At 41.8% G+C, this 24,781-nt stretch overlaps 2 protein-coding genes across 5 annotated transcripts in view; one reads left to right on the plus strand and one right to left on the minus strand.

Moving 5' to 3' along the window:
• mia3 (MIA SH3 domain ER export factor 3) overlaps positions 1-1,792 on the minus strand; it is a 32,075-nt gene extending 30,283 nt beyond the window's left edge. The window contains exons 1-4 of one of the 2 annotated variants that reach the window (XM_063222702.1): positions 1,562-1,735; positions 920-964; positions 445-578; positions 117-203 (exon numbers count right to left, since the gene is read on the minus strand). In XM_063222702.1, coding sequence (XP_063078772.1) covers positions 117-203; positions 445-578; positions 920-964; positions 1,562-1,679 — 384 coding nt within the window. In that variant the 5' untranslated portion in view covers positions 1,680-1,735. Of the gene's footprint in view, positions 1-116; positions 204-444; positions 579-919; positions 965-1,561 lie in introns of both variants that reach the window. The other variant, XM_063222703.1, reaches the window with a different exon arrangement.
• Positions 524-17,672, plus strand: taf1a (TATA box binding protein (TBP)-associated factor, RNA polymerase I, A). Of its 3 annotated transcripts, XM_063222704.1 has the most exons (11): positions 524-616; positions 2,726-2,888; positions 4,158-4,321; positions 7,465-7,578; positions 8,869-9,073; positions 9,472-9,593; positions 10,339-10,497; positions 12,394-12,460; positions 12,744-12,867; positions 13,739-13,896; positions 14,983-17,672. In XM_063222704.1, exons 2-11 carry the CDS (start codon positions 2,747-2,749, stop codon positions 15,039-15,041), a joined length of 1,314 nt encoding a protein of 437 aa, XP_063078774.1. In that variant the 5' UTR covers positions 524-616; positions 2,726-2,746; the 3' UTR covers positions 15,042-17,672. The 3 variants fall into 3 exon arrangements, with proteins under 3 accessions (XP_063078774.1, XP_063078776.1, XP_063078775.1); XM_063222705.1 differs by lacking the exon at positions 524-616 and having other exon boundaries at positions 2,667-2,888; XM_063222706.1 differs by lacking the exons at positions 13,739-13,896; positions 14,983-17,672 and having other exon boundaries at positions 12,744-13,019.
• Positions 17,673-24,781: the final 7,109 nt, after the last annotated feature.

Genomic DNA, 24,781 nt, shown 5'->3' on the forward strand with positions numbered 1-24,781 from the left:
CCACACACATGAATTGCCACACATATTTAAATTGTTAACTATGAAAGGGGTAAAGTAAACTATCGGACTTGTTACATTATTGATCATAATTCAATGTATTGGTCAAAAGAACACACCTCAGCCGGAACCTCTATTTCCTTCTCTGTATATATATGATTAAGGATGAATAGGTCTTTGGGAAAATAGCCAAATCGGCTGCCCACCTGTGAAACACAAATCCAAACATTAAAAGAGTGAACTCAAAAAGTCATTATGACAAAATTCCTGGTTACTTTGACAATGACAATAACTCCTTGAATGTTTGTGTACAGTGCTTAATACTTAATACTAATACTTAATACAGTGCTTAATACTTGGGATGAAACATGAAGAAATGTCAATGGGGGTGGGGTGAAGGCTTCAGAAAGACAGAAAAAAAAATGGTAATGATTAACTTGTACTTACACTTCCCGCCCACACATCCGACCTCTGTCCTGAGAGTTTATAATAAACATAGACCGTCTCCCCCTTTTTGAAACTTAAAAAGCGACAGTCCGGTCCGGTGAAGTCTCCTGCTGCCTTCCCCCGACACAGAAGCACTGAGGGCAAGAATGGTTTCAATTATTTTTAGTAAAAGGTAAGTGCCAAATTTCCTTAAATGAAAACTGCAAAATTCATGAAGGGTTTGTACCTGGGGCCAAACCAGGGTGGACTGAAACAAAAGCCTACCACCAGGGCCACTGCTAGCAGAGTAAGCAGAGCCCTTCGGGCCTCAACCACTTTTCCCCTAAAATTGGGGCCTCCTAAATTGAGATTGACTAAAAAAAAGCTTATCATTTAATTATGAGGGTGGGCTCCAGAGCAGATGCTTAGGGTCCTCCAAAACCTTGGCAGCGGCCCTGCCTAACCTAGTCTAACTACACTCTCTCCTCACACTCACCTCTTTCGAAGCTCCCTTGCCCTGTTAGATCTCCTCCTGCAGTTCCTACATGAACAACATCATATTGGCTGACTACTCTGAGACATTTTTATATAGCTATAGGGCCTATACCCTTTAACATTTGATTGACATTTATGTAACATTGGCCATGAAGTCAAACAAGTATCGCCTTCATTATGTCACCTTAGTTGGCGCAAGGCGATACTTGTTTGACTTCATGGCACGCACGGGCTGACTGAACGTGGTGCAGCAACGTCAGCTGTTACCTGTGAACCACCAAGGCATTGAATATGTGTAGCATACATGATTGTACTTGTACATCACCATTTGGCTTGCAAAAAGCTAATTTTCACTAGCATGCATGCTATCGAGTTAGCTTGCGAACAACCAAACAAGTAGGCTACAGCAGGCAACGACAACAACATTAGATGATCGTAAATGTTATGCCACGGTCTTATTTTATCAGAACAATGTCTTGCCTAAGTGTTTTATTGAGCGGAAGTTCGCACAGGCGTAGATATTAACAAGTCAAAAGTTAGCCGGTTATCTGACCCTGGATAAGGTGGGGGAGATAAGGCTGGCTACATTTCCAACTGGATCTTGTTTTGGATTCCCAACTTTAAGCAACTGGAATATACTCACTGCTGCACTCCTCGTCTGCACACCTCTTCAAATCTGAAAATCGTCTTTCAGGAGTGACACTATAAATAAGTAAAAAGGATAAAATAAAGCCGTAAACAAGAGAAACGTGTGTTGCCATAGTGGTTGGCTTTCTATGGCTGGTTTCTCTGGGCACTGGGCAGTGCTCGACACGTCAGCAAATCCGTAGCTCTGGGCTGATATACAGGATGTGCTGGAGCGCGGTGTCGAATATCAAAAGTTTCAGATAATTAAAGCGATATCATTGATTTAGAACTGTAACAAGGCTAGACATTAATGTCTTGCTCACAAGCCACAATGGCAACTAATCGGCCATTCAGCCATTCTAGCCTACTAGCCACAGTTTTGTTGTATACGTTTTCTTCTTTACCAGAGTAGGCTAATTTTCACACCGGTGTGACCGGAATGTTCGGGCAGTGAAAGTTCTGGGCGTCATAATACAATTTGGAATTTTAGAATCTTGCATTGTTACATAGATTTAATACGCATTGTTATATAGAACACATTCTTTTTATGTATAAAAACAAAAACCCGAGGGAAATTAAGATGTCTGACAGACTTCTTACAAAAATACAAAACATACACAAAGAGCTAACATCATGGCACAGTAAACATTCAGCACTCATTTGAATAAACGAGTACACAAGTCAGCATGGCTGATTGAGTAGGCCTACAATCATCATCAGTTCACATACGCGCGCGCACGCACGCTCACAAAACTGTAACCAACCAGCATGATAATCATGTTCATGGTGCTGCCAGTGCTTTGGGCCGAAAGTTTATTTTATTTTATTTTAAGGTTGTTCTTCTTTCGGTTTATAATGTTTTATGTCCGGTCAGGGGCTGATGTAATTTAGCTTGAGGCTAACTTACATGCATGAAATGGCACCATCTATGTTTTAATTGTGCATGGTCCCTTTTAATAAACTAAATAAATTAATGAATAGACTAAATTAAATAAAAAGCGCTGTTCTTCCAACTGCCAATGGAGGGTGGTATTGTGTTTTACCACTCTCACCCCCTGGAGGGAGAGGTAGAAGAAGTACAAGCATCCAATCAGTGTCACAGACGAAGTAAACATGTGAGAGACTGATCATTCATGCACCCCACAGCCTGTCTGTTATTCTTTTCCTTCATTTTTTACAGTCTTCTCCTAATCGGGGTACCATGGACGACATTGAAGCTGAGCTAAATCTGACAGACCACGCGGAGGCAGATGCAGACGACGAGTCAGAGAATGGGATATCGGTTCGTGCTTCTACACGTGCATGTGTGCCCCCCTCCCTCTTGGCGCCAGCACTCTGTCCAGGTAGCCTACTATTTTACTACAATGGTCTATCGTACTTGCGCTTTATTCAGAAATGCAGTTTCTGTTGGTCCCAGGAACAGAGAACCGCGTCGGTAGAGAGTATGTTTTCGGTCATTTGAAAACAGAAGCCCGCTGCTTCCATCCAGACATCTTTCCTCCTACCAATGCATTCGGTGACGTAGGCCTAGATGCCCTTCAATTTACAGCCCTCACAAGCACATTTATCATGGCCCTGGGAACCTCAATTAATTTTATGAGCTGACTGGCTGCACCGCTCTAGTGCTAATTGCACAAGTGATAGATTCAGTTGTAGGCCCCTGTATGATTCAGTGGTATATAGCTACCTTCATTTGTGTTTTCATCCACTCCCGTCCACAGCTATTCTGGACTTTACGGTCCCATTCACTTCAATTCATTTTTTTTGGAGTTTTACAGATTTCGGAACGTGCCGACGCCGCTGTCGTCGTGCGAGGAAAACAACAATTGTATCGTGTGCTAAACATGGTCATGGAACGGCTTGCTTAACAAGAATGATAGCCTATATGTGTTGTGTCATTTCGAAGAAAATCTTATTACAATGGGATTTCTCATAGGCATGGTTTTGCATGTCTCTTATCTCTTTTCATGTTGACTGTGCTATCACCGTTACAAGTTTACAAGGTGCACAGCGCACCGATGTATGCAAACGACAGCGGCGTCGGCATGGTCCGAAATCTGTAAAACTCCAAAAAAAGTGAATGGGAACGTAAAGTCCAGAATAGCTGCGGACGGGAGTGGATGAAAATACGGCAGTAGATAGACTCTAGTTTATTGCAGTCCTGAGGCCCAAATTAATGTCTTCCTTTTGGGCCTCAAGACTGTAATAAACTTTATATGAACTCACCAGAAGTACTTAGCACCTAAAATCTCTTTGAGCAGTCACCATTTTCGAAACGGAGGATGGATCGTTCTTGTTTATTGGACCAATTCATTCTGGCTGGCCTTGCCGTGGCCAACCGGTAGGGCACTCGTCTACCATGCGGCTGACCCGGGGTCAATTCCTGGCCCTGCCGGGTCCTTTGCCGGCCCTTCCCCGTCTCTCTCCCACTTGCTTCCCATCACCACTTTCACTGTCCTGTCAAAAATAAATAAAAAATAAAAATAAAGTCAAAAAGACTACAAACAATCTTTACATTGTTTTTAAAATTCTGGCTAACTTGGGTTGAGTGTTCGTTCCTATGATCATAGCCAGCGTATTACCCACTATAATGTGTTGTGTCTTTCCAACAGCCGAATCGCGTGAGACTGGTTTCCGTCATAGTGTGAGGCTATGCGTTGAGGCCGTGAGGGATGCCATGCTCCACCAGCGATGGGAGGAGGCAGCCATGTACATGTCACACTACACACAGGCCCTTGAGGACAACCGCCTCAAAAAATTCTACACGTCCAAACAGGTTTGACTGGCAATCGATGCAAAACACTTGTTTCAGTTCCTTTCCAAACTTCCATGATATTTGTTCACTATTTATTTGGGTCATTTCACATGAAATCAGACACTTTGGGACTCTACTGACCCGGATTTGAATACATTTTAGTGTGACTTTTTAGTGGTAAGCTGGAACCCCAGAACTGAATTTGCATGAATCTTAGACTAATAGTAAGGGAGAAACTCAAGAAAGTTTTAGTTAAGAGGATAAGACACTATCCAAAGTGTCTGATTTTACACGAAATTACCCAATAGATCACACAGACGATAAGCTTGAGCTGAGATTTATGTGAACGACTGTTTCAATGTGTGAAGGAGTGACCCTCGTTGCTACCAGTGTTAATTTTGTCAGCTTTTTTTGATTTAGTCGTAGTCTTAGTCACAATGACGAAAATCAATTTTAGTCTTAGTCATATTTTAGTCATTGCCTTCCCAATTTAGTCTTAGTCTTTGTTTAAATGACGAAAATCAATTTTAGTCTTAGTCAATTTTTAGTCATTTTAGTCATTTTAGTCAACACTGTACATAATAGAACTTCTCCACACACTGCTTCTCTTTTTAACATATATCATTGACTGGACAGAATTAACCTTCTCTGTGCACTGCTTCTCTTTTTCACATGTATCACACTGTGCAGAATGAAACTTCTTCACACACTGCTTCTCTTTTCCTAATTGTATTTAACATCGGTGTTAATTTTGTCAGTTTGTTTAAATTTAGTCTTAGTCTTAGTCACAATGACGAAAATCAATTTTAGTTTTAGTCATATTTTAGTCATTGCCTTCCCAATTTAGTCTTAGTCTAAATGACGAAAATCAAAAAAGGGCTTTGACGAAATATTTTAGTCATAGTCATGGTTGACGAAATTAACACTGGTTGCTACTACTGTTGGGAATGTGTTCAGAATATTTCATCAGTGAACCCTTGCTCTGCCTCTCTTCTGTTCTTCTATTCCCTGTCTTTGTGTTGTCTTTTTATTGAGGTAATTTCAGGTGAAATCAGTCACCTTTGGACCCGGGCGGCACATATTGTAATGAAACTTGGCATGCGTTTTTACTATCACAGTTGATTTAGGTCACATATCAATGTTATGTCTGGTTCCAACACTGACACTGCTAGCCTGATAAACCAGCCTAAATGTGAGACCGGAGTAATTTAGTCTGGCCCCGATGAACGATACCACCGAAGATTGTTGATGAGGGCAACCTGTTGTTTTTTCAAACCGTGCCGGCACTCTGACCAATCGGTGATCTTTGCAGTTTTTGTTTTCCCAACGGTGTTGCGAAGTTCGTCGTCACTCTCTCAAAACCCTGCCTGCTTTGACTATATACGGGATGAGCAAAATAAAATTAATTGTAATAATTGTGTAAAGGCAATATATATAGCATGAAACTTAGGTGGACAGATTTCTGGCCAGAAACACCAGCCTGTCAGTATGTTCTGGCTTCAAGGACGCTCTCAAAAGTAGGTCACTATTGCCACGAGTAAATCACGATTAAAATTTCGACTTCAATTTCACTAATTTATCACAATTTGAAGAGCTCTTTTCCAAAATGAGATATATCCTTTTTATAGAATGTTGGGAAATTGACATTTTTGTATTGGGCATTCCATTGAAATGCATTGCAAAATGCATTTTTATAGAGGTTTTAAAGTATGTTCTCAAAATATTTGAATGGCAAGAATTCACACATAGATGATAGGACATCTTAACAGCCAATTCCAATATTAAAATTCAAAAAGTCAAAAATTGTGGATATAGCGTTTTGGAAAAGAGCTCTTCATTTATACAATAAAGATGTTTGTGTCACAAGTCTTATTTTCTCTCGCTGACCCATGGGCACCGGAGGAGGTGCGAAAGGCAGCAATGCCCAGCAGGTATTAACAGCTACCTGGACAATCCTGAAAAATTAAAAATTGAATATCAAAAAAACTTATATTTTAAAATGGCCAATTCCTTGTCTAAACATAGGCTGCAATGTCATGAACAACACCTGAAATGCTGGTGTTTGGTTCTTTTTTCATTTCAGAGATAATGGGACTCAAAAATATGGCATCATACAAATAACCTAGTAATAATATGGTAATACCATAGTAATATCACATGACAGCATGTCTATCGGAAATTGTAAAGGATGGAGATGGTCCATGAGGATGCAGGAAGTTCAGTTTCACCTCTCCAGTGCTCGGCATACATTCCTCAGCACATGCTAGCCACTAGTTGCCATCATGCTACAACATACCCTTTGATGCTTGAACATTTAGAAAATTCAATTATTGAGCTTATTCTTTCAACCCTGCCTTCTGTGAATGCTGAAAGTGGTCTGGCTTCCACTGTGTCAATTGACAATGGGCAGAAGCTGTTTAGTTTTTGAGTACCTGGAATAGGGACCGACGAGGGTGCAGGGCCCACCGGGAAAATGCCTGTTATGCCAGATGGCCAGTCCAGTCCTGTCCCTGACACTACTCTATTACTACGTCATTACAACTCATTTCAACCTTTATGTCCCATTATCGCTGAAATGAATAAAGAACCAAACACCCCATTTTCAGGTGTTGTTTATGACCTTACAGGCTATGTTTAGACAAGAAAACGACCATTTTAAGTTTTTTTGATATTCATCTTTTCATTTTTAAAGGCATCATAATTCATATTCTGAAAGTTGTTGTATTCCATGCTGTGTGTGTAATTTGTAGAGCCAGAAAAGAGCTTTCAAACAACACATCAGACATCTTTTTGTGACTTACACTGACTGATATAATCAAGGCTGAATGAATAGTGTCCTACCCGTAAACCTTTGTTACTCTGTTTCTCCCTTAATATTGGTGTCAGATTCACACAAATGCAGTTCTGGGGTGCTACCTTGCTACTAAACAGGCGCAGCAAGTATGATTGAAATCTGTGTCGGTCGGGTCCCAAAGTGTCTGATTTCATGTGAAATGACCCAATAGACCATACAGAACTGTATCGGTTTGCTGATTTTCTGAATGCACTGTACCGTCATAAGTTACTAAAAATCGTTTGGATTCCAGGCTCACTGAAGAGCAGCTTATTTTATTTTATTTTATTATTAGACGCCACGGTAATTAGCTTATTCTTCTTTTCTGTAGATAATGTGGCGTTTTGGCTGTGAGATTCTACACCAGCACCCTAACACAAACCCGGAGACTATCATTGATTTTTATGAACAAATGAAAAACTTTGGAGTGGGATACTTTGCCAAGGTATGTATAACGCAAGATTGAATTAACAACCTGTAAGAGAGATGGATGTATTTGAGACCTACTACATATCATCAAAAAGTATTCAATTGCAATGTGATTCAAAAACTGGTTCCATGTGCATCACCTTGTTTCTACATTTTCATTTGCTGAATTTGACTGTTCAGTGTCAAGAGGGTGGATGGCATGCACTAGTATTTTGTTCCCAGGCTCCCAGGAGATCTGGTATTGCAATTATTCTGTCTATCTGTCTGTCTACTCGCGACGTCTTTGATCATTTCAGGAGGGGCGTCAAAGCAGACAATATCTAAGATAAAAGGTGCGCTGTGTAGGATGGTGGCCAGAGTAGGTATTGTAACTATGTTGCTCATTAAAACTGTTCTGCCTATTGCCATATCTGATATTTTCATGAATATTTCCTAAGTAATAAACAAATATTTACCAGTATTACCAAAGCACAGTCATTTTTTGCTGCTAAAATTATTTCTGGCAATTCAAAATGGCGGACGTGGAGAAGATCCACCTTTCATGTATGAAAAGTGCAATTTTCCCAGTCATAATGAATATTTAGAATTTGATGGTGGTGGTAAGTTTTTGTGAAAAAAGTTAACATTTGTGAATGAGTAGCATGAATTCCGGAAAGAAACGTCTAAAAATATTGCACAGGGCACCTTTTAAGACCTGGGGCCTCATTTATCATCAGTTCGTAGAATGCCTTCTAAATTCTGTCCTACGAGTGAAATATAGAACGGTCCCAAGTACAGAAAAATCAGGAATTATCAAACGTGCGTTGGCTGCTCCTACGCTCACCTCCTCGTGATAAATCTCACACCTTCCAAATCACTGTGCATGCAATTTCATGTTTCTTCCACTCGCATGCGTGGTCTGTGTTCATAGATTTAGGCACATTTCTACGTTCAAGTACATGTTCATAAATCCCACACTTTGCTCAGGAATGATCGCACAGATGAGTGCCTAAGAACGCTTGATAAATGAGGGCCCTGGACTCCTTTATCACCTTTTGCACCTTTTAAGGCTCTGAACATGCGAATCTAGTGCTGGCCAGGTGGCTATTCCAAGAACACAGCATAGTGGTAAACCTGGCTAACATCATCTACAAGAGGTGGTAAGCCTGCAAATAGATAGTCCACAGCAGGTGTCATTTATTTTATAAAATGAGGACTCCAGACTCATCTATTAGATGATTTACCACTATCTCATCACTCTCAGGTTCTTTGAATTACTCCCCAGGTCGCCATCTCTGATTGCTCTTTGTTTCTTCTCTGTGAGTAGATCAGCCTAGATCAGGCCATGCATCTGCTGCTGGGCGGCCAGGCAGAGGAGGCGCGGAGGCAGCTGTCGGTGGCAGAGAACTGGAGGTACGGCAAGCAGTCCATCTCTCTCCAGTCCCAGGAGCTGCTCCTCATCAGGGCCTACCGCGCCTTCCTGGACTACATCACCTGGCGCCAGAAGAAAACCTTGGCAGAGGAGGAGGCAGGTGAGGCTCAGATGCTGCTTTACTACTGTACACCCGCCTGGATATTTTTGAAAACGCGTTTGTTTTAGCCTCTCGATTGCACGTAAACTCTCCTTTCAAACCTTAAAAGTTTAAAAGATGTCCCTTTCAGGGGGATAAAGAAATGAAGAAAGATGAAGAAATGTGGTATTTTCTAAACTACTCTTCATGATATACAATCTTACAATCTCTGATGGTTAAGTGATAAACCTGGCTAAGTTAACCTACAGGAAGTGGTAAACCTGCTAATAGATGGCCCACAGTTGTCATGTAGTAAAGAAAATGGGGGCTCTAGGCTCTTCAATTACCACTACCTCAAGGTTAACTTAACCTGCTTTTAACCTGGTTCTTGAAATGCCACCCTGTCTTCCATGTCTCAGATCAGCAAGGTGAAGGCCGCAACCCAGAGATGCACAGCTACTTCCGCCAGGCCTGCGTGACCCTCCAGGAGATCATCAGACAGCCTGGTGTCTGGGACTCATTCGTGCTGGCCTACGTTGATGTGAGTTTCCAACACCACGCAAGCAGGGCTTGACATTGACACCTGCCCAAACCAGCCAAATGCTGATAACACTTGGCCATGGCTAGTGATAATTTCAGCGTCACTCACTAGCCACTTTTCACAGGTAGCTTATTCAGAGTGTTATTTTGCACATTGTGCATCAATTACTTGTGTTCAAGAAAAGTGCATAGTTTTGGTCCGTTGGTCCGTAGTTTGTTGTAGGAAGCTATGTGAATAGGACAGATCATCTTGCTTTAGCACTACACCTGAGGTTAGGTGTACAGTGTCATGTTATTAAAGAACAAATGATAACAGAACTGTGGCTAGTAGAAAGGCTGAATTGCTTGTAAATCGGGGGAAACCAGTAGCCTGTGAGACAAAATATATTGTTGAACCCTGCATACAGGGCAGAAAGACATCATGCCTTGAAATGAACCTACAGTGTTTACATGTTTACTCAGGAAATTAGATCAGTTGCATACTGAAAATTTTAAGCTTGTTTAAAAAAGAAAAAACATTTTCTTGAAGCAAAATCAGTCACGCTGAGTAATGTATGGTACAGTTGAATAAACAGGGCTTGTTTAACAGTTAGCATTTTGGTTAGCAACTTGGGTTGTTACCAGTGGGAAATTGCATTGCAATCAACAAAGTTGGATATCACCACTACAGTTTCGAGAAATGCACCCTTGGTCAGCCAGAAAACGGGTAAACTGAAAAGCACCGGTATTCAATCTATCACTTTCAGATGCTGGAGTTCTACCATGATAACGAGACCGCAGAGAGTGTTCTGAAGGACTACGCCTACGACAAGTCCTTCCCAGCCAATCCAAACGCTCATGTCTACCTGTTTGACTTCCTGAAGAGACACAATGCCCCGGTGAAGAAGCAATTGAAAGTGCTAGAGGTACAGTTGTGAAAGTCCTTCTCCCCTCCCCTTGTCTGTAACTACAGAGTGCAGGTACAAAGAGGTTGCTAGGATGCTGTAGGACAGGGATGTCAAACTCAGGCCCGGGGGCCAAATCTGGCCCGCAGAGTCATTTTATTCGGCCTGCGGGGTCATTTCAGATGTGTGTTTCAGTTGGCCCACATGCACCATTAATGTATAGTGTAACAACACTTGAACAAGGGAACACAGGATGTCAAGGCATATTTAAACTACCATGTACCTGTATGAGTGTGTGCGGAATTTAACTATGAGTATAAAGTGCACGTACTCATAATTTTAGTCCATTTTATTAAATAAATGATAAGTTTGGCCCGAGACTTTGTTACAGATTTTGATTTTGGCCCTCAGTCAATTTGAGTTTGACACCCCTGCTGTAGGACATGCTTGGAAGCTGGTCTTGGAATCAGAGCATTGAGTTTTCTAATGATTATATGCAGCTATGCACTTTGTATTTGGTGTCCAATAAGAAACGTTGTACCACTGACTAGTAGTAGTAGCTTTATTGTCGCCCATGGGGGAAATTTATTTTACTAAATGGAGCGTAAGACATGAAAACCAGCACAATGCAATCCACAAAGACGCACAGGTGATGTCCACACGCCTCACCGAGTGCTGTTGCCACAGAGCAGCGCCCGCCTCCCAACTCCCACTAACTCTCCCAATAGTTATTCCCTGTGGTCAACATCATTTGCTATGGGGAGCTGCCGCGCAGCGTGTTAAGTCTGCACATATGGGCTTGCAGGCCCATGAGATGCAGGTTCGAATCCGGGTCATGTCTCAATCCCACCACATCTCTCTCTCACTTATTTCCTGTCTCCATCTTCCACTGCCCTTTCTACGTACGGACTAAATGTTGAAAAGCAATTAAAAAAAAAATTGCTGTGAGTTAGGGATGTCTGCAATTCACTTTAGTTGATGAAGACATTAATCGAAAAAAATAGATAATTGCAATTAATCGGCAACTCAACTAGCAAGAAAATGGGCATGACTAAGTGCTTGTTAAATGTGGGAACATTTCAGTCACCTCTGGATTAAAGAATATAAATAGATATTCATTTCAATTAAGTATTTTATTTAGTTTTTCATTAGAATTTTTAGATGTACTCACAAAAGATTGGGGGGAAACATTGACATTTTGGGGAAAAAACGCTGCTTATCAATTACTCGTAAGTCGATCGATAAGGTCAACCAACTAACAATGATTAATCGACAATTAATCCATAATTTGCATCCCTGCTGTGTAAAAAGTCATGATGGTTACGTGTTGATTTCTAGATATCGACTCATGCCACGCTTTCTGTGGAGCCCTATCTCACGCCTTTCGTAAAGTCTTCACGAAAATAATATATTAATTTTCGTGGTGCATTCACGTTATTGCCCGCCTTTCGTAAAGTCTTCACGAAAATAATAGATTCATTTTCACGCTGCCTTCACTTGAATTGCCCCACTGCTGCTATGGTTATCCAAACGTCTGCAGGGGCGGGGAGGGGGTCCTGACAGAACACTGCTCGGGACTCACTAATTCGACGCCCTTTCGGTACTTACGCCTTATGTCCCCTAAACCTAAACCTAAACCTAACCCTAACCTTAACCCTAACCCTAACCTTAACCCTAACCTTAACCCTAACCTTGACCCTAAACCTAACCCTGAATTGCTTATTTGAAATGTTTGATTACCATACAGTCGGGCAATTCAAGTGAATAGGCAGCGTGAAAATTAATCTATTATTTTCGTGAAGACTTTACGAAAGGCGGGCAATAACGTGAATGCACCACGAAAATTAATATATTTTTTTCGTGAATACTTCACGAAATGAGTGAGATACGGTTGTTCTGTGTTGTTGTTTGCCCCAGATCCTGCATACTCTGGTGCCAAGTCACAAGCTGGTGCTGGACTACTGCCACCTACTGCTCACCCAAGGTACCGCATGGCTTATTATTCACTAGACTAGAGCCGTGTTTTTCAAAGTGGGGGCCGCATTGTCACAAGGGCAAAGCAACAAAATTGTGTTTGGAGCAACAACACTGTAGTAAGGTCTCCAATCTCCATCCCAAATGTGTTTTTGTTGTTGTTTTCATTTGTTTTAAATGATGCTGCTTTCAATCTCTATGCCCTTCTGGAGTGGAACATCGTCTTCTTATTTTAACCTTTGCACTGCATCAATGGGAACTAAACTGAAACACAGCTGCTCTGTGTGTTGTAGGGGAGGATGACCAAGCCTACAGGGCCTTACTGCTCATCATGGAACTCCTGGAGTACATCACCTGGAAGTATAATGTCCATGGCTGGACATGTCTTAAGGAAGTGATCATAGCTCTGTCTGAAAGGTGCCGCTCGCCTCCAGACCTCCCACAGTACAAATGCCAAACATTCTTTTGTCCCTCAATATTCCGTAATTTGAATGCAAAAATCGCAGGAAAAGTAGAGTGTACTAACCATACAAGTGAATACTATTAACTACCAGCTTATGAAGTGTGTGTGTGCGCGCATGCGGCCCCATGCTGTACCTCCAACATAAAGAATGACATGAATGAATGGTTTAACACCAGTGTTTCCCAACCTTTTTTGTCTCAAGTACCCCCAAAGCCTTTTTGTTGTACCATGAGTACCCCCTACATCTCTTCCTCTATCTCAGTGTGACTATGCATTTGTTCCATGCATTTGTTGTTATTACTTTTTTCCAAGTACCCCCTGCAGAGTGCTCACGTACCCCTAGTGGTACACGTACCCCTGGTTGGGAAGCACTGGTTTAACAGACATTTCACGGCCATTACTGCACTAAACTGTACTAGCAAAGTATGTGTATGGCTGTGGTGTCTGGATATGTGTGATAGTGATGTGTGTGAGGTTGGTGTACATTTATAATTATTTTATTTATTGCTTATTGCACAAGAATGCTCAATTTTGTTGTACATGTTACACAGTGACAAATAACACGAAGAGCACATACTGGGATGCATGGGTTTAGCATGTCATTCAAAATAATAGCATATTAATTACTTTAAATGTTAATCTGACCATTTTTTTGACAGAACATTTAAGTGTTTTGTTTTCTTGAGTGTGGATTGAAATCATATCTATCTATCTATATCTATCTATCGATCGATCGATCGATCTATCTATCTATCTATCTATTGAATGTGATTTATGTATTAAATGGCTTTGCCTGTAATATGTGTACGTGGCTGTCTTTTCCAGGGGTCTTGAAGATGTCTTGGCGAAGGAGTGGCAACGGAGAAAAGAGCTGTGGACGTCCCTGCACTTCCGAGCGGCCCACGCCAAGAAGGACTTGGAGGCCTGCAAGGATATCCTGCTGATCAAGAACTACCTGGCCATGTACCACCTGTACGGCAGAAGTGAGTACTAGTAAACCTGGTCAATCACCTGTATGGCAGAAGTGAGTACTAGTAAGCCTGGTCAATCACCTATACGGCAGAAGTGAGTACTAGTAAGCCTGGTCAATCATATAATAATAATAATAATTATATAATAATAATAATAATAATATCTGTATCTCTTGCCAGATGGTAGCAGTTCAAACAGATTGTGACCTGGGTGTGAATTGTCTCCCAGAATGCACTTGGCTTTTTTATGCATGGTCATGGTGTGTACTAGTAAGCCGTGTCAATCATATGTACGGCAGGGGCGAGTACTAAGCCTTGTAGTATTTCACACAGACCAAGTATCATAGTGTGGTGTGAAATGTGGCAGGACATGTCAGCCACTGACAATTTCATGTTTTACAATTTGGCATTTTACCAGATGGCAATTCTTTTAACATGGCTCTCACCAGATGAATTTGGGTCCTCCCTGTCACATACACACTCATCTGGGACAGCTCCGGTCAAATCCGCTGTCCCAAGGTGTGGCTTTATTAAAGATCTGAGCATTGTGATTTGCGAAACCAGCTGTCTGATCATTTTTAAAGCCATGCAACACGTGACTCCTCCATGCGAGCAGTCATTGTTGTCTGAAACAACTGTCTCTATTCACTTATTTCCCCCCTTATCGACTACGTTAAATCTATTTTGACTACTTCACAAAATCCCGCCAGGCAATCCTGATAAGTTTGTCAACTTCCATTATGGCTAACCTTACCTAATGTGGAATTTCTCCCAGATGTGCGAGTGGAGCTTGTGAGCTGTGCAGAAACACACAGTTCTGGTGCTAGAGGATTCTTATCCCCAGTCCCAAATGGTCATTTGCTGTTTTTATTATTGAAATTATTGAAAGCTTATGAATGCGCTACAATGGTCACACCATTTGTCAATACCTGGTGTGACACTACAGTATGACATTACTGTGACACTACAGAATGACAATACATACCATGCATTTGAGTTTGTCTTTTTTTATGGCGAATCCTTACAGTGAATGTTTGACAATTAACAAGAAATCCAACACCATCTTGACATGCCACCCCTCCTGTGTCCTGTTCTTAGGTTGTGAATACTGTAACAACGCCTTCCGACTGCTTCCCATGTCAAGCAAGAAGACCTAGACACACATTCTGCCTTAACTGATGGTCACATGCAGGAAGAAGACACCAGAAGCAGCAGGTGGACCTTACAAACCATTTCCAACACAGTTGTACAGGATTCGTTCAAGCTGCTGGTTTGGCTCGTTCAGAACGTAGCAGAAGGCAACAAAGATTTAGAAAATGGTATGCAGAGTGGATGTGTAAACGTCCCTTACTGTAAATGTTTACTTCCTGAACTCTTGATAAGCGGATGTGACTGATGTATTGGTGTTAGCTTGGCTATCATGACTGCAAGACTACGAGACTATGGTCTGGCTAACCCACAGTGTCAACCCATTTCCCTGTGGGAAATGCAAAGAGCGTGTCCAGCTCTTAATGCAACTGGTACCTCCATATGCTACTAGTTGAAGCTACAATCGATAAGATCATAGATCATAGATCATAGATCGATAAGCCATTCCTTCACTCACCGGCTTACTGAGGTGGTGTGTCATTGCTTTAAGCATGCCCCATTAAACCATTGTAGTGCTAAAAATTGGTTGCCTCTGTATCTCAGTGGCGTTTGAAATGTTGTAGATGGCATGCCTGGCTAGACTAAATGGTTTTGCCAAGCGTTGTGCAGCTTCACAGCTAGTATGGGTGAGTCCAGGTTAGTTGATGTTACCATGTGGGTGCTGATGTGCATAACAATAAATGTGCACAGCTTGGCCAAAAAGCTTGATTCTCCAGACCAAAAAAAAAGCGCTCACACACACCATACCAATATGTTGTTGGACCACGTGTAGACACCACACAATGCAAGACCAAATGTGTTTTTTTTTTTTGTGATTTTTTTTTTTCCATGCTGTATATATTTTCACCACTAGGTGGTACTCATGCAGTGTAGAATATTCATGCCTCTGAGTTTTGTGTAGCAGCAAAAGTGTGTGTGTGTGTGTGCGCGTGCGCGCGTGCGTGCGTGCGTGTGTCTAAGTGAGAAATGAGAGCTGCATGTGTGTGAATGTATTCATTCATATGTATTGAATGTTTTCAAAAGGCTGCCAAGGTCCAGCTGCCTTGGAAGAGTGTCTTAAAGGTGCACCATGTAATATTTCTAGTAGTTAATTTCCAGAATCCATACTGCCCATTCACGAATGTTACCTTTTTAACAAATACTTACCGCCACCATTCTGAATTCTAAGTAATTCAGTATGACTGGGGAAATTGCACTTTTCATACATAAGTAAGGGGATCTTCTTCATGGTTTGCCATTTTGAATTTCCAGAAATAGACATTTTAAGCTGCAAAAATTACTGTACTTTGGTCATAGTAGTAAATACTAGTTTATTACTCAGTAAATATTCATGAAGATATAAAATTTGGCAATAGGCAGCATACTTTCAATGAGAAGCATAGTTGCAATACCTATTCTGGCCACAATCTTACACAGTGCACCGGAAAGTAATTTTGTTTGTTGAGTTTCTATGTGTATGGCTCTCTGTGAGAGTGACGTGCTTCAAGGTTATGCAGTTACAGCAATGCCTTTACAATAGCCATAGCGGTTTATAGCAGAGCTTAACATTTGAATAACACTTCACTTTAGTCTTCACGTTTCCACACATACAAGGTGTGCATAATTATTAGGCAAACACGTTTTCTGACCATATTGTCCATTCTATGCATATTTTACAACAACAACCTGTATGAACATGATGCCTATTATTGTATTAACAGTTTTTTTCAATTGCTAACATGCTTTTGTCCAATCCTCAGCGACATTTGCAAAACTCTTAATACAGTTAGCACACCAAGGGCTTTCCATTGCCATACAGTTGACACATTACATGCCTTTTTCACACAAATTGCAGTCAATGAATGCATTTCTTTGTGTATAACAGTGTGTGCTTTTGAGAAGAAAATGAACTGTTTGGCCAATTGTTCTTGGTAGGTGGTAGTCTGTGTTAAGAGTTTAGAAAAAGTATCCAAAGTATGGGTAAGCGCTTGTTAGCAATTGAAAAAAACTGTAAGCATGGTCAAAATACTTTTGCTTAATAATTCTGCACACCCTGTACCTACCTAATTACTGTCTGTATAAGTGTTCGCTTTTCAAGGGGTAACATTAGTGAATGAATTCTGAAATAAACTACTAAAAATATTACATAGTGCACCTTTAACCTTTGTCTTATTAGTCACGTATGAACATACTATTAGTGGCTAATGTGTGAACCTTTAACTATGTTAGTTGTTATCAACATTTACTCTGTGTTGAATCAGTGTGTGTCTTCCAAGCGTCAAAGACCATGCTTATACTTTTTGGGCAACACAGGAAGCTTTGAGACACACACACACACACACACACACAAAATATGGCATGCATTTGGAAATTAAAACTTTACATGCCAAATCTTTTTGGCATTCCATGATTTTATTTTGATGAACAAAAATAAGAATGGTTGCTTTATGTTGTACATACTGTATAGGGATAATCTGTTTTTACGACTTTTGAATTTTTCAGCATAGCGGTTATTTTTTTCAGTTGCAGTCGAGGAAATGTCTGAAAGTACAGTAAAAGTCTCTGTTGACGCACACCGCCTTTGTCAGCCAGCATAGGTTGTTAAAGCATAAAACTGGGTCAATTCTTTCAGATATAAAAATATACATTGCAATGTCTTTGTTGGCAGCTACAGTACTAATAAATGCATTCAAAATCCACTGTATCAAAGTTTATAGTGTCTCTGTCCTCTCTTCTCAAGTAAAATAATTGCCTTTGGGTATTTTTGTACTCACAAGATTTAAAGGGAGAGAAAAACACACTGTATATGTATGTCCAGAACTAGAGTATGAATATGTGATATGTATGAATATTGTTAGTTTAAGTAGCCATCATCAGTCTAAGCTTTCACACGGCTGTGGTTGTTTCAGTGTGAATGCTGCTTCTCAACAGGAATACCAATGATCTAGCTACCAAGTGCTCTGGTGAGAAGACAGAAGAAAAGTGGAGATGAAGGAAGGAAGTGGAGCCGCATCCATCTGGGCTGGTGACGCCCCAGGTACCACACACCTGTGCTCTCATGGTGGTGTCACACGTCGTCGAGCCTCCTGATTAGATGACACAACATTCAGGAGAGGTGTCGCAGCTCTTGCAGACAGTCACTGGGGGAGAAGACAAGCCTTTGTTATCCAGGGATTGGAAATGAGAGAAAACATGAAGAACCTAGAAATGCAGAGAGTCTAGACCATAGTTAACCAAGGTGGGCCGAGTGTGTCTTAGGGGTGCAAATACCTGTTAAAAAAAACCCTAATATTCGATTAAAAATGTTTCACATTTAGCTTTTTATTGTAATGTGAATACAAGTTAGTTATGAAAACACCTTTAAGTACAGAGCTAATACAAGTAATCTTTTTCTGCAAAGCATTGAAGCAAATGTCTTTCCGCTGATTAGACGATCGTGTGCCTCCGTCTCCTAATGATCTGAGAGCAGGTGTATCATTTCAATTCAATTCAGTTTATTGTTTATTTGCCAGACTTTGTCCAATCAGACTGGAGCCCCACACCAAACAAACAACAAGAAAAACAAAAAAAGCACAATGTAAAAGACTTCTATACAGAAAGAAAATCTATACAGACATTTCATCCAGTGTGCTCTTAGCCTGGATGATTACCTTGCGCTACTGACCAATTGATTACTGAGTGCTGCCATGATGTTATTGGAGGAATCATCCAGGTGCTGTGTAAACTTGTACATTAAGTTTCTTAAAAGTGCATGCAGTGTGCTTACTCCTGCATACACATCTGGCTAGCACTACCACCTCTGGGGACCTTACGTAAAATTCTTAGAGCATCGTTGTATGCAATTTGTAGTTTCTGCATACTGGACTCTGTAAGAAGTCCAGAGGTGTGCAGGGTATAGTAGTGTGCAGTATACCTTGAATAGAGCCACTTTAACTTGTGTGGCTCAAAATGTGAATTTACAGGCTATAGTGTTTGCCTGCGCATATAGCTTACAACACTGTCATCATCATTCACATCATCTGTAACCCAGTGGCCTAGTTATTTTATCTTGTAAACATCAAGAGGATTATTTGACAAACACAGGAAATTGGAGGCTTTTATCCTGTTTAGTTCTACATATTAAAACAGCGGGGTTTTTTGGAGTTATACTTAATGTCAAATTGTACACCATAGTCAGAGCATACATTAAGGGGCTGTTGCAGCCCCGCACTACTAGGACTAAAGGTCACAAGGTCATCTACATACATAAGATGATTGACTAGTACACCACCAATCATACCCTGTGTTACAGCCATTCAATTGTGTAGACAGCTCATTCATATACAGATTGAATAAGACCGGGGACCGAATGCTACCCTACCTAACCCCATTGGTCACACCAAAGGGGTCAGATATACTACCTCACCATTCGATATGCATTTTCTGTTGTGTTGTGTATACCAGTTAAGTACCCTCACAATGTAGCCAGGTACTCCTCCTTGCCTTAATTTAATAAATTCCTTTTTGTGATTCACATGGTCGAATGCCCTAGAAGCAGCAATGAGATACATTAATATAGTTGAGTTTTTAGATTTATACAGGTTCACTATCTCTTTTAGAAAATAGATACACATATCTGTGCCATGCTTTGGTTGGAACCAAACTGATTGTCAAGGGAAGAGACATGTGCATTCACTCTGTCTAGGAGGATTCTTTCCATCACCTTTGAAAGTATACTGGCCAGTGCAATAGGTCGATAATGGAAATATGAAACTTTAGACCAACTTGTATTGCAAATAAGTGAGCCTCATTGCAAGTATATTTCAAGGACTTTTGTCTTAGTTGCGTGCGTACCACTGTACAGTAAGTGTGGTGTCTCTTGTGTCTTCACCCAGCACATTGTCCACAGCCCAGTATCATCGTCCAGTGGCGGAACAATTGCACACAGGGCCCTTTGGCAAGACACTTATAGGGCCCCCTATACAGCTTGCCAACCTCACAATAGGGCCCCCACCACCAATACGGGATGGCTCTGGGCCTAGGGGCAAGTGCCCTGCTTGCCCTACCTATAGCTCCACCCCTGGTCCTCCTGCATAATAAGTAATGCGTGATTGGGTGCAGGTGGGGGCTCTATAAGGCGACCTCTGGGCATCTGGCACCACCTGTCCTGTGCCACCTGCTGGGACTGACTGTCTCCTGCTGACCAGGAGGGAGGGGAGCTGGGGACGTGTGTGTGTGTTTTGTCCCCTTGATTTGACAAGAACACAGCCGTAGTCTTCTTTCTTTGACCAACTTTACGTGTTATCTCAAAGTTTTAGGAGGTTACAATGTGAAAATAACACAACATAAATGAAAATAACACTAACCCTCCTCACAATATCCTAAAAATGCTAATCATATAAATGTAATATAATATAATGTTACTGTTCTCCTCAAAGGGCTAGGATTGTGATGGGTGTATCGGTCATTGCAAAGGACCTACAGTAGCTCTTGGTGTTGCAATTAGAGTGCACATTAGGTTCCTCGGAGGTTCAAAGCTAAATGGGGCAGGTGTCCTCCCCTCGGCTAGACAGCGTTTCCCAGGTAGATGAGATCATTAGTGCAGTCACTGTCTTGAGAACAATCTCAGAAGCTACGTCAAAATAGGGCAATTGGAGAAATGACACCAGTTCTTTTGGAATATGTGGCAGATTCTAGCTTCTGAATCACTGCTTGAGGGACAGGCATGAGTATACAGTACAGCATGACATTGTTTCTTCTCACTATTGTTTGTTCTGTCTCCTTTGGGTTTTGCCAAAGTATTGTCGCTAAGCATCGACAGGGGGTCGCAAAGTCCTCTTGATTTTAAGGAATTTCATAATTTAATTTAATAATATGTTTAGGTCCACCTTACACATCTATTTAAAAAGATCATTATCTTCCTGGAAAAGAGCGTTTGCACCTTTCGAGAAGCAGAGCAGAGGGGGAAAGTCACCAAAGTTTACAATGGTAAAAAAAAATATGGGTCTCTGAAGAAAAAACACTTTTATACTAGAGGACTTAGTTGAGAGTGCTGTGGACTGAAATGTTACCCCTGGGTCTGTGGACTGTAATGTTACAGCATGAGAATGACATGAGTGAATCATCACTGTGGATTGTGCAGCTGTTAGATGCTGCTGAGTCTGTGTGAATGTACTCTCCAGTCTTGACTAGGAGATTAATATGATACCTCAAGAAATGCAGATTGACATTTAGTCAATGTCAATTTAAAAAATCGCATCGAGCTTGTGCATGAATATGACGCAAAGAAAAGAAATTACAATACATTACACTCCAAGCGACTTACAGATATTTATAGGGTATTAGTTACAGTCCCTGGAGCAAAGTGAGGTCAAGTGCACTCAAACCATGAATGGAGGTGTAGCGAGAGGTACGGGTGGGATTCGAACCAGCAACCCTCTGATCGTTGTAAATACCAATAACTGTTAGCCCACAGCTGCCCCGAAATAGCCATAGTTCATCCATTTTGAGCACACAAAAAAACTGATTTGTTTTATGCTATTGTAGCAGTGAAGATAATGCCTACACATTTATTTTTATTTTGTTATTTTCATTTCATAAATGTGTGAACTTTCATTTTATGTTGGTGTTTATTTCCCCAAAATCCTTTCTCTGTATTTAGTTTTGAACTTGCTGGTATTGGGAGATTTGTTCATTTCTTGTGTTATAGCACCCTCTAGTGGCGTGCGCGACCTGTCTTTTGTTTTGCACGTTCTTCTCTGTTCAGTCTGCGCTGAGCTGAGCAGGGAAAGGTACGTATTTTCATGGAGCTCCGATGTTGCAAAGTAATCCGTGTGTTGCAATGTCGCAATGTTGCATCTTTCATTTCCAAATGTTGTATTATCTTATGTACATGTAAAAACCTTTGTGATGAGCATTTTGTTTCGTTTGAAATATGTATTTTGAGAGCACTAAATAGCTATCAAGCTAACCACTTGTTGTAGGCACTGACTAGCCTTTTGTCTCTGACTTGGCGCCTGAATATGTATGGTGTGTTTTTCATGTTAGGCTGGTCCGATGACGACGTGAATGCGGTGCCTAACCCTTTTGTGCTCTTTTTGTTGTTTAAAAAGGTATGTACTCCCAATACCAGTGAATTGCTATGAGTGTGTTGATATGTTTGCATTGTATTTTTCTGAATGCATTTGATTATTATTATTAAGTAATTTCCTATTACTACTATTGGAGTTTTGTAATGAAGCATTCAGTCTGTGATGTTACATTATGTATGTTATGGCCCTACAGAGCATTTTAATGCAGTTTTATTGTAATACAGTAGTTTTACACTGTACTGTATTTTGTTTTACAATTTTGTGAGTCTGCGCTGAGCTGAGCAGGGAAAGGCTGGTCCGATGACGACGTGAATGCGGTGCCTAACCCTTTTGTGCTCTTTTTGTTGTTTAAAAAGAAAATAAAAGAATACAGCTGAGGAACAGAACGGCATCAGTGGTCCTTTCTCCCCCCTTTGGCACCGGAACACAGCGCAGGGTAGCCGGGACAGTAGAGCGTTCCGGCTACAGTGGTGCCGTGACCCGGATGGTTTCGCTTCAGATCATCGCCAGAGTGATCGCCGGTGGTTGCTGCAGAATACCCTGAAGACGCTGATGTTGTTCCAAGTACTCGTATGAATGCAAACATAATGTGGTTTATGATTATTTAGTTTCAATTTATTCTTCCCTTTTTGTTTTGAGTGTTTGAATACATAACACTGACTAAGAAGTACAACACTTAACATTTTACACTTAATACTGATTATTTACATTGCTGAAGACTATTTAACATGGCTGAGGGAAATGACATGGATGTGCCTTTTAACTGTGATGATGGTGGTAATGCAGTAGTGGGTGTAGGCAGGGGTAAGCTATTTGGGAACGTGGAACCGACTCCAGTTGGGGGTGTTCATGAAATAGGAAACCCTGTATCATCCTCTACATACCTGGTTACTGACTCGCACACACCCACACCACACAGGCCTGGCCCTAGTCTGAGGAATTTTCCTGGCGTAGGCAGGGGTGTTAGTGCAGTACGCCACCCTGTATCGTCATTCACACGCATGCACACTGATGAGCCCCCTAGTCCAGGTGTGGACACCACTGACATAGGCCATCTCATTACACAGTTGGCCCAACAAATAGGTGAGAACATCGCAAGTCAATTAAATAAATCCACTCAGAGTCAACAAAGTCAGCCCACTCCCACTCTTAACACACCCAGTCTGAACATGGGCCAGGGACAGTCTGACTTAAACATGACTGGAGTCAAGTTGGTGATGAAGACAGATGTCCGGGAGCCACCATACTTCAGAGGGGATGGGACTGATAAGCACACAGTGCATGAGTGGGAAGAAATCATGGATGTCTACCTGAAAAAGAGGGGTGTCCCACCACAAGAGTACTCCCAAGAAATCCTGTCCAGACTGATGGGAAAGGCCAGAGACATTGTTAAAGTTACACTGCGTAGTGTTCCATCCTTAAAGCCTGCAGAGAATCCTAAGCTTGTCTTTGATGTACTCAAGCAGCATTTCAGTGAAGTAACTTACTCCTCAATGCCTCTAGCAGATTTTTATAACACACTCCCCCTGAATGGTGAAAGCCCAATGGACTACTGGATCCGCTTGAACAAAGCTGTGGACGTCGCGGATGAGTGTCTGAGAAGACAGGGGCGAAACATTGAAGACCCCTCACATGAAGTCACAATGATGCTGGTGAAACACTGTCCTGACCCCGCCCTCGCCAGTGTCCTGAAGTGTAAGACAGCTGAGAAGTGGACAGCAAACGAGATTCAGGAGCATCTTGTCGAACACCAGAGGGAGGCTCGCACAAAGTCTCAGACCAGGTCAGTTCGACCAAAGCACATTGGCACTCATGTACAGACATCCACGACCGAAGCAGTCGCTGTAGACAATGCCTGTGAGCCTGCTCCTCTCCAAACTACAGTGGGGCAGCCATCCCCATCTCCGACCGAGAGTGTTTACATTCAGTCTCTCATCAGCCTGTTGGATCGTGTGCTGGAGCAGAAGGCTCAGACAGCGGCAGTTGAACCAACATACAAGGGGCCAGTAAACATTTTCCAGAGGAAATGCAGAGTGTGTCAGTCCACTGAGCATTCAACAACTGTTCACTGTAGGCAGGAGAATCTGTGCATGGGCTGTTACAAGCCAGACCACTGGAAGAAAGACTGCCCACAGCGCAAGCCGAGATTCAGTGCCACACCACAGCAGGCCCAGGCACAGCCCCAGGGCCAACAGCATGGCACACATTTAAACTAGGTGGCCCGCATTTAGCGAGGGAGCGTGTGGGCACTGAAACATCTACCCTCGAAGCAAATGAAGAATTAAAAGAGATGTATGTGAACGTCTGTAAAGTAATGCCAGATGATTGTAAAGTAATTGTACAGAACACCCAGACCGTTGAGCCATTCGGTGAATTGTTCCATGCCCCAGTGATGATCAATGGTGCAGCTGAGCTGAGAGGGTTACTGGATACGGGGTCAATGGCCTGCACGATCAGTGAAGAGGCAGAGCGGAGACTCGTGTCGGAGAACGTTTTAACTCAGCTGCAACAACCAACCGAGCGCATCATCCTTGTAGGCTGTGGGGGAGTACAGGTGAGCCCCAAAGGCATGTACGACATGGAATTGAGTCTGTATGGTGTGAAGTGCACAGTCCCGGTCCTGGTGGTGCCTGGCCAGAAAGATGAGATCATTGTGGGGACCAACATGTTGAAGCATGTGCTGCGCCAGCTGAAAAATG

Source organism: Engraulis encrasicolus, chromosome 18 (genome assembly GCF_034702125.1).
Source record: "Engraulis encrasicolus isolate BLACKSEA-1 chromosome 18, IST_EnEncr_1.0, whole genome shotgun sequence".
Taxonomy (NCBI): Eukaryota; Metazoa; Chordata; class Actinopteri; order Clupeiformes; family Engraulidae; genus Engraulis; species Engraulis encrasicolus.